We start from the raw sequence: 16,232 nt of genomic DNA, 5'->3' as shown, positions 1-16,232 counted from the left end.
GGGGGGGGCGTAAACCCTTTGTGGCAGTGCATGGAAGATGCTGGCAACGCAGACATCCAGGACTCTCAACCAGAAGGGCTGAGCGGTTCCAGGAGGCAAGTTCTTGTACTGGGAAAGAGCTGACTTTGCAGCTCTTCCCAGGATTTCTGGATTTGGCATGCAATCCTGGAAAAGGGAGATTTCTAAGAGAATTGGGAGAGAATAAATCTCCATGGGTCCATTGTTTAATAGTGGCCAGCACCTAATTGCACACATGTGCACAGCACTTATGGGAAGGGTGCTGGCTAAGGTTCTGGGCTCCAGCTGGGAAGAGGAACAGGGATGTTCAGGAGTCAGGAGGACTCCTCCCAGAAGGCAGAGGGGAGCCAGGTGGCTGTGTGTGCCAGAGGCACAGGAAGACAGCCGAGGAGGTTGAGAGAGCCGCTTACACATAGAGTATGTGTGACAACCTGGAGTTGGTAAGACTATGGGGTCTATTCACGAAGCAGCCGAAGGATCTAGCCGTAGCTTCGGCTGATCCTTTGGCTAGCTTCGGCCCCAGAACCCCTTCGGTTCAGTAGAACTGAAGGGCTGCTGTACTGCCTATGCACTATAGCCCGTATAGCTCCCGTAATCGGCCGGGGGGCTCATTCGAGCCGAAGGCATATGCTTCGGCTCGACTGAGCCGAGGTGAAAGCCAAAGCTGGCCAATAGCAAACTAGCTATTGCACCCGCCCACTGCTGCAGTTCTCCATCAGGTCCCCACTAGTGATTGACAGCAGCAGAGGGCGGGTACAATAGCTAGTTTGCTATTGGCTATTGCAAATTGAAATAATCAATAGGAATCTAGCAATGCATTTCTATGGAGAAAATGTTTATTTTTTTCGTGTTTTTTTGGCGGCAGCAGAACCGCCGGCCAATAGAAAACAGTTAGGCGGAGCTAGCTTTCACTGCTAGCGCCGCACAATCGTTTTCTACTTTTTAAAACAATTTTTCTGTTCTGCGCGGTCCCACAGAGATCGAGCAGAACAGCTGAGCCAAATGCCGCTCAGCGCTGCTGCGCTGCTGTTCAGCTTAGCCGATCCAGATGTCCAGGAGTCGAACTGCTTCTGCACTCCGCGTCGGCCGAACATGCTGAGCATGTTCAGCCAACCCGAAGCCACACAAAGCCACCCGATGTACGGCTGATTTCAGCCGTACCAGCCTGAAGTAAATAGCCGAACAGCGTTTGGCTCACTTCGCTTCAGGTCGGTCATTCACTCGGGTGCCTACGGCAGCTTAGTGAATAGACCCCTATGTGTTCTGTTTGCTAAGCAGACCGTGTATTATGGTTGATGAAGTTATGTTTCTGCTCTGGAAGCAATAAAAGACTGTTCTGTTTGTTTAAAACGGCTTCAAGACTGGTCTTTGAGCGCTCGCCATTTGTGCTAAATTCCCCAACGTCACACCTTAATGTCATCAAGGTCATCAGTAATCGCCAATGACACCTTTTTGTTGGTATGTATTTAGATGAAGCACTGAGGTCTTGAGAAATGCTGAATTTTACTCGCTGATAAGGACATTACATCAGAATACAGCATTATACAGCATACAGATAGAACTTCCTGTATGCTGTATAATTTGTATGGAAGATGCTGGCAACGCAGACATCCAGGACTCTCAACCAGAAGGGCTGAGCGGTTCCAGGAGGCAAGTTCTTGTACTGGGAAAGAGCTGACTTTGCAGCTCTTCCCAGGATTTCTGGATTTGGCATGCAATCCTGGAAAAGGGAGATTTCTAAGAGAATTGGGAGAGAATAAATCTCCATGGGTCCATTGTTTAATAGTGGCCAGCACCTAATTGCACACATGTGCACAGCACTTATGGGAAGGGTGCTGGCTAAGGTTCTGGGCTCCAGCTGGGAAGAGGAACAGGGATGTTCAGGAGTCAGGAGGACTCCTCCCAGAAGGCAGAGGGGAGCCAGGTGGCTGTGTGTGCCAGAGGCACAGGAAGACAGCCGAGGAGGTTGAGAGAGCCGCTTACACATAGAGTATGTGTGACAACCTGGAGTTGGTAAGACTATGGGGTCTATTCACGAAGCAGCCGAAGGATCTAGCCGTAGCTTCGGCTGATCCTTTGGCTAGCTTCGGCCCCAGAACCCCCTCGGTGCAGTAGAACTGAAGGGCTGCTGTACTGCCTATGCACTATAGCCCGTATAGCTCCCGTAATCGGCCGGGGGGCTCATTCGAGCCGAAGGCATATGCTTCGGCTCGACTGAGCCGAGGTGAAAGCCAAAGCTGGCCAATAGCAAACTAGCTATTGCACCCGCCCACTGCTGCAGTTCTCCATCAGGTCCCCACTAGTGATTGACAGCAGCAGAGGGCGGGTACAATAGCTAGTTTGCTATTGGCTATTGCAAATTGAAATAATCAATAGGAATCTAGCAATGCATTTCTATGGAGAAAATGTTTATTTTTTTCGTGTTTTTTTGGCGGCAGCAGAACCGCCGGCCAATAGAAAACAGTTAGGCGGAGCTAGCTTTCACTGCTAGCGCCGCACAATCGTTTTCTACTTTTTAAAACAATTTTTCTGTTCTGCGCGGTCCCACAGAGATCGAGCAGAACAGCTGAGCCAAATGCCGCTCAGCGCTGCTGCGCTGCTGTTCAGCTTAGCCGATCCAGATGTCCAGGAGTCGAACTGCTTCTGCACTCCGCGTCGGCCGAACATGCTGAGCATGTTCAGCCAACCCGAAGCCACACAAAGCCACCCGATGTACGGCTGATTTCAGCCGTACCAGCCTGAAGTAAATAGCCGAACAGCGTTTGGCTCACTTCGCTTCAGGTCGGTCATTCACTCGGGTGCCTACGGCAGCTTAGTGAATAGACCCCTATGTGTTCTGTTTGCTAAGCAGACCGTGTATTATGGTTGATGAAGTTATGTTTCTGCTCTGGAAGCAATAAAAGACTGTTCTGTTTGTTTAAAACGGCTTCAAGACTGGTCTTTGAGCGCTCGCCATTTGTGCTAAATTCCCCAACGTCACACCTTAATGTCATCAAGGTCATCAGTAATCGCCAATGACACCTTTTTGTTGGTATGTATTTAGATGAAGCACTGAGGTCTTGAGAAATGCTGAATTTTACTCGCTGATAAGGACATTACATCAGAATACAGCATTATACAGCATACAGATAGAACTTCCTGTATGCTGTATAATTTTGTATTCTGATGTAATGTCCTTATCAGCAAGAACAACTTAATTCAGCATTCCTCAAGGTCTCAGTGTTTCATCTAAACACATAGCCAACAGGTTATGGGCCCAGGCACTAGACAGTACACAGCGAGTCAACCAGAGCCACATCCAAGCTACTGAAAGATGGCAAGCAGTTCAGATATGAAGTTTGCACTTGCAAAGCTCAACAATAGCAACTACAAGCTATGGAAGTTCAAGCTTGAAATGCTGCTAAGCAAAGATGACTTATGGCAAGTACTGAGTACAGACAGACCTACTAATAGAGCCATGGAGGAATGGGACAAGAAGAACAGGCAAGCAAAAGCAATTATAAGTCTGCTAGTGGAAGACGACCAGCTCATCCACATAAGAAAAGAAAATACAGCTAAAGGTATGTGGACTACATTACAAAAACTGCATAAGCGTTCAAACCTAAACAGTAAACTATATCGGCTATGCAAGCTATATGGGAAGAGGCTGAAAAAGGCAAGGAAATGCTTGAACATGTGAATGCCATGCTGGAAATTGTAGAACATCTACATGCAATTGGAGAGGAAGTTAAAGATAACAATGTGGTGGTATTACTGCTATGCAGTCTTCCAGAGTCATACAGTGCCCTTATTGCGCTCTAGAAACAAGACCTGAGCAGGAGCTAACACTAAAATACACCAAAGGAAAATTGATATGACAGAAGGAAAGAAAATATGCACAATGAAGAAAACGAGAAAGCCCTTAAGGTGCATGAGAACACAAAGCAAAACAAAGAAAGCAGATTGTGTTTTCAGTGTAAAAAGACTGGTCACCTGAAAAAGGACTGCTCAAGCCGGAAAGCCGAGCAGAGAAAGTGAGAGGCACCTACAAGAGAAAGGGCTAAGGCAGCTACAAATGAACTTGCAGGCACATTATGGAGCGCTACCTTCAAAGAACCTAGAACAGTATACCACTAGGATGGTGTACTGACTCAGGTGCAACATGTCACATGACCAGTGATGAGACATTCTTTACAGAAATTGATTTCAGTGCAAAGGACAAAGTTTTCTTAGCAAACGGGAAAAGTATTACTGCAGAAGGTAATGGTCAAGGATTCTTGAACTGCATCATACCGTTGGGGGACAAGGGTGAAACATTGACTTATGTCCCTTACCCAGAAGGAAGCCTTCTATCATGAAAAACCCTTGCTAATAACTGTCTTATAGTTCAATTCCAAGGTGATGAAAGTACAATCCGAAACAATAAGCAAATCCTCGCAAAAGGAAAAGTAGATGAACAGCTAAACAGACTCATCATCGCAGACAAACAAGTCAAAACAGCCACTCATAATCCACACAACAAATGTATCCATCTATGGCACAGACGACTAAGGCACTGAAACCCATTATAAAGAGAGGCTTATAAAAAGATATAACTGTACTGCCCTGCCAAATGCTCATGCAAATGCATGAAAATGGAAGCAAAGGCCACACGTACCCCACTTCCATAGGCCACCCAAAGAAAGACCACCCACCCCTTAGAGCTCATACAAAGTGAAGTGCACAGACCAATAAAAATATCCACATCAGGCGTGAACAGATGTCTACTGACTTTCATTGCTGATTATTCCAGGTAGACAACAACTTATCTGATGAAGCACAAGAATAAACATCAGAAAAGCTTGAAGAGTTTGTAGCCATGTTCAGCAACAAATTCCAACGGAAACCACGAATTATACGCACCGACAACGGAGGGGAATACATCAGTAAGGAAGCGGAATCATACCTGAAGAAACACAGTATAGTACACCAGACCACCACACCATACACTCCTGAACAAAATGGTATATGTAGCAGAACAGAAAAAACGCACTCTTTTAGAAATGGCCAGATGCATGTTGTCAGATGCCAACCTACCTAAGAAGTACTGGGGAGAAGCAGTCATGACTGCAACATACCAACAGAATAGACTGCCTTCAAAAGCCATTGAAAGCACCCCATTTCAAATGTGGAATTGATCAAAGCCTAGCCTAGGGCACATCAAAGTGTTTGGATGGGAAGCTGACACATATATTCCAAATGAGATGCGATCCAAGTTGGAGAGCACAGCCATTGAAGGTATTCTAATGGGCTATAGTGAACAAAGTAAGCGATATAGAATCCTCCACCCAAAGACTGACAAAGTGACAATAAGTCTCAGCGCTTATTTTGACGAGAACCCATCACCAGAAACAATTATCCCGGGGAGTTATGAAGTGAATTTGCTCAGTGAACAAGCAAAAGAGGCTAAGCAAAGTTAAGTTGCACAGGAGTCAGAACAAGAGGTGGAACTCACAATGGATAAGTCAAGTTCCATGTTAATTCTGCTGAACAACCTGAAATTAGAAGATCCACTCGAACGACAAAGGAAATACCACCCTGCAAGCTGTCATATACTACCAAGACAAATAGCATACTCGAACCAACATTGTGAGAAGACATAGAAAAATACCAAAACATAAAGCCAATGAAAATGAATGGAGAAAGGAAAGGCAGCAAAAGAAGAAATGACTGCGGGTGAACTCACCAAGCCATTTCCAAAGGATTGTCACAGTTTCCTTCGAGCATATAGTAATGCATCTGCTGTTGAGAAGGGCTGTTGGAAATACAACAGTATATATTATGTCTTTTGAGCTATAGGTGACAGTGTAGTGCAATGTCAGTATCTATACTTATGTATACTCGTCTATGATACATACAGGAAGTTCTATCTGTATGCTGTATAATGCTGTATTCTGATGTAATGTCCTTATAAGCAAGTAAATCTCAGTGCTCCATCTAAACACATAACCAACATTTTTAACAGACCTCCCTGTTAAATATGGCCCCAATATGACTCCAAAGTTATATTCAAGTAGGCTGGTAAGTATATTGAAATGTAATACATTTACAGTATACATATTTTGTGCTTGTTTGCATAATACATTTTGAAACTTTATATATCCTGTTAGTGCCTCAACTAACTACTAAGGAAGCTGGGCATACACCTGTAAAACATGTTGAGTCAACCCCATCTGTTTTTTTTGCCACTTCAATGAACTCTAGGTGATATTCTGGAATATGCTGTGAGATACATATAATTAGAGTTGAATTGCTAGCAATACAAAGTGGTACCGGATAAGGACATGTAGAGGCATAACTGCTCTAAAGGGAGCATTTCCATAATTTCCAAACATACTGTTATATACTGTTTCTGAGTGGGTGCCTTAAAAGTCCTCTAGATGTTACTTTTTAATTATAATTTGATTATTAGAAGATCCACTCGAACGACAAAGGAAATACCACCCTGCAAGCTGTCATATACTACCAAGACAAATAGCATACTCGAACCAACATTGTGAGAAGACATAGAAAAATACCAAAACATAAAGCCAATGAAAATGAATGGAGAAAGGAAAGGCAGCAAAAGAAGAAATGACTGCGGGTGAACTCACCAAGCCATTTCCAAAGGATTGTCACAGTTTCCTTCGAGCATATAGTAATGCATCTGCTGTTGAGAAGGGCTGTTGGAAATACAACAGTATATATTATGTCTTTTGAGCTATAGGTGACAGTGTAGTGCAATGTCAGTATCTATACTTATGTATACTCGTCTATGATACATACAGGAAGTTCTATCTGTATGCTGTATAATGCTGTATTCTGATGTAATGTCCTTATAAGCAAGTAAATCTCAGTGCTCCATCTAAACACATAACCAACATTTTTAACAGACCTCCCTGTTAAATATGGCCCCAATATGACTCCAAAGTTATATTCAAGTAGGCTGGTAAGTATATTGAAATGTAATACATTTACAGTATACATATTTTGTGCTTGTTTGCATAATACATTTTGAAACTTTATATATCCTGTTAGTGCCTCAACTAACTACTAAGGAAGCTGGGCATACACCTGTAAAACATGTTGAGTCAACCCCATCTGTTTTTTTTGCCACTTCAATGAACTCTAGGTGATATTCTGGAATATGCTGTGAGATACATATAATTCGAGTTGAATTGCTAGCAATACAAAGTGGTACCGGATAAGGACATGTAGAGGCATAACTGCTCTAAAGGGAGCATTTCCATAATTTCCAAACATACTGTTATATACTGTTTCTGAGTGGGTGCCTTAAAAGTCCTCTAGATGTTACTTTTTAATTATAATTTGATAAATATGGTATGTGGCACCCCTACAAACCAGCCGACCTCTGATATAAAATGTACTTGGTACACTACTATCAACATTTAACAAACAGTGTTACACTAAAACATGAAGATGGGCATTGGTTCCTTTCAGAAGAAGGAATATACATAAAAGGAAGTAATTAAAGGTTGTTGTCATGAAATCTTCTAAAAACATAATTCAAAGCCATGGTGCCCAGTCTGTGGTCTTTTTGTACTTGTTGGGTGGCTGTAGATCCCAGGAGTCTGTGGTAGGAGTAGAAGAACTTATTTGTAGATAGGAATTTCCAGTGATCTCTAGTAGTTCCATAGTTAGTCAGGGTGAAAAAATATACATAGTTACATACTATAGTGGATGAGGTTGGAAAAAGACACAGGTCCATCCAGTTCAACCATGTCTATTGCGCTCAATTGAAAAATAAGTAAAAACAAAAACTGAAAACCTGCATCCTCAGAACCCTAAACATGCCATTGATCCAGAGGAAGGCAAAAAAAACCCTATAAAGGCATGGTCCAATTTACTCCAACAGGAAAAAAAAATCCTAAATCTGATATTCCCTGGATCAACAATCTAGATTGTTATCACTTTGAAATAATAATAGTCTGGTAATTTTTGTGCACTTAGAAGCACATGTAGTTTTTTTTTTTTTTTTAAACTAGCTCTTGGTGAAATTATATTCCACATTTTCACAGCTCTTACTGTATGTGCAGATTTAACCTATTTTCCCCCAGATCCACAACTATTTGTCATTTGCATTGACCTTAAAGTGAATAACTTTGCACCAAGTTTACTATATGAACCATTTATGTATCAATACAAGGTGATCATATCCCCCTTTGATGCCTATTCCCAAGGGAGAATAATTTAGTAGCCCCATGTAACATGTCTCCATTCTCTGACTGTCTTCTGTGACATGTCACTGTCACCAATCTCCACCCAAACTTGTACCATGTTTACAGTCTCTGACCATCATTTCCTCTTGTATGTCTACAGTTCTAGCTAGTATTTCATATACTGAATATGAAGTCATTTGGTGAGGCCAGGGGTCTTCAGTTGAGGCACCCTATAGTTTGTAAGTTGAATACCTCGGATCCTAAAAGACATTAACTGAGCAAAAGTGAGCCAGAAGATCGGGAAGATCGGTTTTCCTGCACATACGATTTGCGATGCCGATCTTCCCTGGAACAGCTGACAAAGCGTTGGAATTCTTCACCTATTGGTGGTCACACATTCCACTGCCGAAAAACTGGGTGGGATTACGTTAAAATGTGTGACCATGTCACCATTCACACCTTCTAACTGTAATATCCCCCGGCTTCCTGGCTCCTCCCGACTGCGTTCCAGGCTGGGGCGCATCGGCCGCGGTGCACGCCGCTCTCCTCCTCCCCCTTGACGGAAGTGTAGATGCGTTCCACGCTGGAACGCGGAAGTAGCCCACGGCCGCGTGACGTCACGGCCGCGGGCTATTTAAACTTGCCATAGATGCTGTGGGGTGTTCGATGATTGGGATCATAGCCCATACACCCCACAGGAACCTCACCAGCCGCCTCGAACCTCTCCTCACGGAGGAAACAGCTCCCCAGCAGCCAGCATCCAGTGGACATCTCTTGGAGGAATCTGATTGCACCTACCAGGAAACTGCAAGTATCTTCAAGCTATATCTTGACTGTATCTTGGCTCACAGACGCTGCCCTCTGGTGGAGACTTTGGGTATCGCCTCTCTCATGTTTTCAATACTATACCCAGTTATGCTGTATGAAGGGGAGAATTGATGTTATCTGTCATAGAGGCTACACCATTCGCTCACACCTCAATTCCAGATAAGATTGCCATCATCAGGGATTGGGTTATTAGTCTGTACTACATCGAAGGTTATTACGGATTACTATTTAGCGGTCCATGATGACTTAATCCCCTACTCTCCGTTTAAGATTGAGAGAGCCGCCGGGGATTTAAGCCTGACAACCGCACTACACCCCCAGTTGGAACCGCAGCTGTGATCCACCATACTCTTCCCAAGCCGGGCCCTGGCACTAACATAGTCACAAACTTTGATAGAACAGAGGCCCTGTCTGTAATAATTTAATCAGAGAAATAGATTATAATAGGGAACATTAGAGTGTAATGTTCCCCATTATAATCCACTTTTCTAATTAAATGACATAACAGCACACAACCGGTTTTGAATGGAAGTGAGCTACGAAGACTTCCTCGAAAGTGGAAACCATCACTCCCAGGATTTTCATGCAAAACCTTATTGAAGGGTGTGGCTGAGACTAATGGCTCCGGACTAGATTCTGCAGGGATCGGAGTTTGCCCATAGGAAGAAATACTCTGGTCCTGAGCGTGTCTATTAAAAGCCCCAGAAACTTTAAACAACAGGTGGGAATTAAAGATTGTTATATTTACTATCCACCTGAACACTCCAACATGCACAGTGTCCTGTAACTGTCAATTCCAATCTGCACCATAAAGAAGGTCATCCAGATAACTTACTTTGTTAATTCCCTGAGAATGCAACAAGGCTAGTATTGGTGCCAACACTTTTGTAAAGCGGCCAGCCCAAAAGGGAGAGCCAAGAACTGAAAATGTTCCTCTCTTATCACAAAGCATAGAAAGCATTGATGAGTAGGGAAGATGGAAACATGTAGATAGGCATCTTTAATATCTATTGAAGTTAGGAAATCTCCTTCTAGAAGAGAGGGGATGACTAAACAAATGGAATCCATCCAAAATTTGCAAACTGACAGTAATTTGTTTGTCTTTAATTTCCCCATCTGGCTTTGGGGCTGTAAACAGGTTGGAAGAAAACCCCTGGAATCTTTCCAACAAAGGAACAGGAGTAATCACTCCTGCACCTAAAAGCTGACAAAGGGCATTTTAAAGCATCTCTGCTCCGGAAGGAGATTGGAGGGCATGAACCGAGATGGGGGAACAGAAGAAATGTACTATATGGAGTTCTGGCTTTCTGTTTCCTAGGTAACAATTTGCTTTAGCCACCTGCCACCTTCTTAATAAAGGAATCCAAACCTTCACCAAAGAGATGCTCCCCTGCAAAGGGAATCCTCTCTGGATGCTTTTTACAGGCAGGTTACTCTAACCAGTGTTTCAGCCACAGAAGCCTAAGCATCTGGACTTACATTAGTCCCAGCCTGGATAGCTGAGGCAAAGCATCAACCAGAGCATCCACACAAAGAACATAAGGCCCCAGGAAGACAATGCAGTTTCCTTAAAACCTCCTGATCAGAATATCCCAAACCCAGGTCTCTGATCACACACTTTGTCCAAACTCCCAATGTTTGACAAATCTCTAGTGCTGCTACCACAGGCTGGAGAGTAGTGCCTACTAAAGACCGTTAAAGATTGATTCAAGATGGAAATAACCGCTTTTTGAGGAAGGATTCATCAAAAGGGTACTGTTAAACTGTTTTCTCCTCCAAGACATTTTGTCTATTTGAATGTTGGCAATCTGCATAGAGCACTTCTACTAAAGAATACATAAGAAAGGTTTTGGGGATCTTTCTTGTTAAGGATCCCAAACTAGTGACCTTGGTACGGTCAGCAACCAGAGGATTAATAGAGAGACATTCTCTAACCTCATCCGTTAAAACTGCTATAGAGTATCTTAACTTTTGTGATAACCCTAAAACCAGGCTATCATCTGCGGAAGAATTCTCCAAGTCAGAAGCAATACTTCCTTCCACCTCCCCATCTTCTTCCTCTTGTTAGGAAACAAGGAATGAGCACTGTCCTCATCTGAGTGGGATTCAGAAAGAGCCGGAGAAGGAGGACTGCACTTACAACCCCGGTGATCAGATACTTTCAACTTAGCAAAAATAGGACCCATTAACACCAACACAGAGGCCACAAAATCCTCCTTACTTAGGCAAGAGGAATGAAACCCAGTTGATAAAGAAGCAGACACAACAGAGGGTAAAACATTAAAAGGTGGATTAACAGTCTAATCTTCCACTACTGAGTCCTCACGGCGACCACTAGATAACTCATGTTGCCCACCAGCCGCTTGCGTACCAGATCCCCCTTTACCCCCAGTACCTTTTCATCTCAAATCTGTCATGAGAGGGGCCCCTTAAGCTACTCACGCTACCATTCTGCCTATGTCAGTGCCCTGGAATTGTATAGGAGTCTATAGCTGACGCAATTCGCTGCATGGTCTGTGCAAAAGTGGGCACCAAAAACTGATGCTGTCCTTGCAGGGTCTGGGTATAGCCCATGAAGCTCTCAATGTGGGGTGGCGATATGGACAACTGCCATCGCTTGCAAACTGCAGAGCTTGATCTAACATAGTATCTTAAAGAGAGATTTAACATAAGATCTTAGAGAGAGATAGGAGTATGACCATCATGATGGGTAGTGGTAAGGGGAGGAGTTATATAGACTTCCACTGCTCTGGCCAGTGTCTAGTTACCTGAAGGTACAGCTCTATAACCCATCCGTCATGATTTATATGACCTGTACTGTACAAACAATAAAAAGGGTTACAACGCCACAGCCACAGCAATAGGACATGTAAAAAAGGATTCAACTTTTTTTTGATTAAAGGAACATATGCTACTACAGAGTGGGTTTAGGTGTTTGGGTTTCTACACATTTTCATGCGTTCTACCCAGCTGTTGTCATTGTGGCAATTTCTTTAGCAGTTTAGCAAGTCCTCCTAAAATTACAATTCTCAGGAGATAATGCAAATGTTTAAGCATATTTCGTTTTTCATACTGCACAGCCCTTATAGATAATTATTAATAATTAAATGCAAATGATTTATCATATTAGGTGTTCTGATCTACTCCACCCAAAAAATTATGCCAACAATGACAAACATCCTAAGTGAGAGAAGACCAGCGGCTAGAGTGATGCAAGCTGATTAATGATAATTGATCCAAACAGTGGCAATACTTGGCAAGCAACTGTACTGTTTGAAGTAAAAGAAAACATTAAATTTCAGGTTCTACACACCCTTAAGATCTCGTATATAAAGAATTACATTTCTTCACAAATCACTCTTTCCACTGGAGCTGCTCTTTTTTTCTTCTGGATAGGGTGCCCTTTTGCTTGAACATGTCTTACGCTCAAATGTCATCCACAAGGTCTGTAAAAGTAGGCTCTGTCTCAGGAGGCTATAGTGGAGGTGGTGGTTCTCGTGGTCAGTGTGGAGTAGGTGGATTTGGTGGGGATTTCAGTCTGGCAGGCGGTAACTATGGTCAGGTAGCTAGTGGATTCAGTCAGGCAGCTGGTGGATTCGGTCAGGCTGGTGGTTTTGGCTATGGAGGAGGAGCATTTTGTGGCCAAGGAGCTGGTGGAGGCTATGGTGGTGCTGGCGGAGATGGTGGAGACTATGGTGGTGCTGGCGGAGCCAGTTTTGGTGGTGGTGGAGGCGGTTTTGGTGGTGGTGCTGATGCTGGCTTTGGAGGTGGTGACAGCTTTCTCAGTGGCAATGAGAAACAAACAATGCAGAATCTTAACGGCCGCTTGGGTTCGTACCTGGACAAAGTCCGTCAATTAGAAGCAGCAAATGCTGAATATGAACAAAAGATTAAGGAATTCTTAGAGAAACAAAGATCTGGAGGTACCAAAGGAGAAGCAGGAAAAGACTACACCAAGTACTTTACCATCATTGCAGATCTACAAAGTAAGGTAAGTTTGTTCATTAACTAGGTACCAAAAAATTGGGATATGCACTGTAAATAATTAATTTCTTTCAAAATTTACCTTGCAATGATTATAACAGTAACAGGTCAATAATACTAACAAATATATGTTAAAGAGCAGGATTTTTTATAGATTCTTTAAAAGCAGAATTTTTCTCCCTTTGTCGGCTTGTGTTGTTTAAAAGCATTGCGCACTCTAATAGAAAAATTTGCAGGAAAACTGAATTATCCAGCCATTAAACATTTGAAAGCTGCCTAATACTTCTTCAAGATAGTTATGAAATAATATTTTTATAAAGTAAGCTTACAATGGACACAGTATATTGTTTTACTCCAGAGGGTATGATATATTGCGAAATTCAACTTTCTATGATATTATTTCTATAACATTTTAAAGTGTTTGTTCAGTGAAAATGGTTTGGTTTAGTTTTGGATAGCGTGGGGAAGAATTAGAACCCCTGTTGAGAATTTACTGCTATCTGAAGCTCCGTTGGAGACATTAAAATGTATCTTATTTGTGTATCACTCAGTTGTAAAACCTCAAAGGTGAAGGTCGATTCTTAAGGACATGGATTTCTTTCTTAGTTTTGGATTGTCTTTGCACAAGGAACCTTCCCACTGTTTGATCACTTGATCCACCTTTTCTGTTCTGTAAAACACATATATTTTAGTATTAAGAAGTCACTTATTAGTAATCCTGTGTCTATAGCTAAAGTGACACTAAACTCAGGAGTTAAAAGTTAGGGTACTTGAAAGCATTTTTAAGATTTAACAAAAATGTATCTTATGTGTGTATCACTCGGTTGTAGATCCTCAAATCATCTCTGAATTGGTGCTGACACTGTCCTTCCTTCTGGAGGGTGGCTACTTTTGTTCCCCATGGTCCCTGTGTGTGTTGTAAATAAGCCACCGCTTCAAGCTTGCTTGCAATCTCAATACCAATGAGTAGACTAAACTTGAAATTGTAGTCCATTACAGAAGCGACCTTGGAGCGGTGGCTACTTTACAACACACACGGGGAACATGGAGAACAAAAGTAGTCACTCTCCAGAAGGAAGGACAGTGTCAGCATCAGCAGACAGGATCAAACACCGCGCCAGCAGATTTTGGTTCAAGAGAGTATTAATCAATGATGTTCAGGAGTGCAGGGCGATAACGGGGCCGCTCTCACCAGGTTCAGAACAAACTCAGCACTGCAAGACAAGACACAGAGAGGGCCTCCATCGCATAAAAACGTTTTAATAAACTAATAAAAAAATGGTATAAAGGTACTCACAAAGGACGAATAAAAACAGGCATAAAAGGGTCAGAACGAAAGGTGCATATCCAACGGCTGTTCGTCTTCCCTGGTAGTGAAGTGGTTTATGCGTTTCAGAGGTCACGCCTCCTTCCTCAGAAGAAGTGTCAGCATCAGTTCAGAGATGATTTAAAGATCTAAAGCTGAGTGATGCACAAACAAAAGATACATTTTGTTAATATTTAGGGTGCTAGAATGAATTTTTAAGATTTAACTCCTGAGTTTGGTGTCACTTTAAATGAGGGAAAATCTGCAAGAGGGACACATGCAGCTATAAAAAGGTGGCAGTGGTCCTAGTGCTTCCCTACTTTACCAAACAAATTGTATTTCTGTTGGTTTTGTAGATTTTTCCTTGTTTCCTGTCTGGTTGGCTCTTGCCACCAGGAGCATAAAACCCAAAAGTGGCTCTTCTATTTTCCCCACTCTATGTCCAATACTAAAAAAAAATGACTTGACATACACTTTATGGGAAAACTAACTATGTGTTTTAAGGGGTGCTATGCTGTGTGTTTTGTAGCAAAGTGTTTACTTGAGGGATTGGACAACCAAGGTGCCAGCTGTGACACAAACGTAGATGACAAGATCTAAAAATCGTAAGCTGACATAAGCTGAGCTAAAATTTTTAGTTAAATGCACCATTTATGCTAGCTGCCTTATCCCAAATAGTGCAGAGACTCCAGTCTGCATATTTATTTCATATTCATCTTTGTTTTACTAAAATGTCACTTTACTACAGTAACCTAATAGTCACAAAAAGAGGAAAACCCTTTTGATTGTGTTCTTGCAGTATGCTACCTTTATTAAATTAGAAAAAGTGTTATCGTGTTGGGATATTAGAATCAAAACATTAATTGATGCTCTCATTTGTTTCTTACAGATTATTGCAGCCACCAATGATAATGCCAACCTGGTCTTGCAGTCTGATAATGCCAGACTGGCAGCAGATGATTTCAAAATGAAGTGAGTTGACTTGTATGTCTGTCAGAAAGCCATTGGTTAGCACTATTGCTTAGATTAGAGGAATCAAAGTAACTGTTGATGTGGCACTGGTCCGACAAGTGTACGTGGTCTGGTCTCTAGTTTCAGGAGACATCTCTCTATTCTAAGGGGTATACACTGGGTCCCCAAAGTGATCCATGCAATGTGTAAAGAGTAAGAGCGCCACAAATAAGTGATATTCCATTACAGATTTATTGCTCTTGGCAAAAGCTTAGAAGACAGCACCCAGTGCGTTTCAGGGGATCTTAAACCCCCCTGCCTCAGGGCTTTAGCTGGCATTGATTGATGAAAGGACTGGACTGTATGAGCTAAATAAAAGCTTATGTGTCCCATGTGGGCTTCAGACTGACAGCCACTGGACATATCATCTATTTGTAGCGCGCTCACTCGTTACACGTAATTTTGATTACATAAGAGGAAGGGAAACTTTTAGGCTATGAGCCCAAACTGGCTCTGCCAATTGATTTGTGACATCTTTCGGGTTCAAGATCTTTTCGAGATAACAGAATATGGATAAAATGGGAAACTGAGCCCCCAAATAGTGTATGTGACATATGCTTTATGTAATATGGAGAATATAAATAATGAAATACCATACTTTGCAGACTTTGCTCAGTTGCATCATTACTACAAACCTGGCAGTGTTTGATTACTGCTGACATTGTTAAATATTACTATGCATACCCCCAACCAACATAGCAACAACACACTGCCCAAATTTTACCACTGACACCACAGGATTGCTGTCACTACACAAACCCACTGATCTGCTCACGTGCATTCTCTTTATTCCCCTCCTTTGAGAATATTACTGGCCATCATACATACTGCCCTCTCCAAAAACATCAGTCCATTGACACAGATGCTTTCAGTCTACAATTTAATCAACATAGTCATTAACACCCAAC

The 16,232-nt window shown here is 42.4% G+C and overlaps 1 protein-coding gene across 1 annotated transcript in view; it reads left to right on the top strand.

Moving 5' to 3' along the window:
- The first annotated feature begins 1,937 nt into the window (after positions 1 to 1,937).
- Positions 1,938 to 16,232, top strand: part of LOC108804364 (keratin-3, type I cytoskeletal 51 kDa-like) — an 18,158-nt gene continuing 3,863 nt past the window's right edge. The window contains exons 1-4 of the mRNA XM_018576073.1: positions 1,938 to 1,946; positions 8,592 to 8,597; positions 12,582 to 13,014; positions 15,203 to 15,285. Of these exons, the coding sequence (XP_018431575.1) occupies positions 12,829 to 13,014; positions 15,203 to 15,285 (269 nt within the window). The 5' untranslated portion in view covers positions 1,938 to 1,946; positions 8,592 to 8,597; positions 12,582 to 12,828. The remainder of the gene's footprint in view (positions 1,947 to 8,591; positions 8,598 to 12,581; positions 13,015 to 15,202; positions 15,286 to 16,232) is intronic.

The sequence above is a fragment of the Nanorana parkeri genome, unplaced genomic scaffold (assembly GCF_000935625.1).
Source record: "Nanorana parkeri isolate BGI_ZX_2015 unplaced genomic scaffold, ASM93562v1 scaffold55, whole genome shotgun sequence".
In the NCBI taxonomy this organism is placed as follows: domain Eukaryota; kingdom Metazoa; phylum Chordata; class Amphibia; order Anura; family Dicroglossidae; genus Nanorana; species Nanorana parkeri.
Note: the sequence above shows the minus strand (reverse complement) of the source record. Positions and strands in the feature narration are given on the sequence as shown.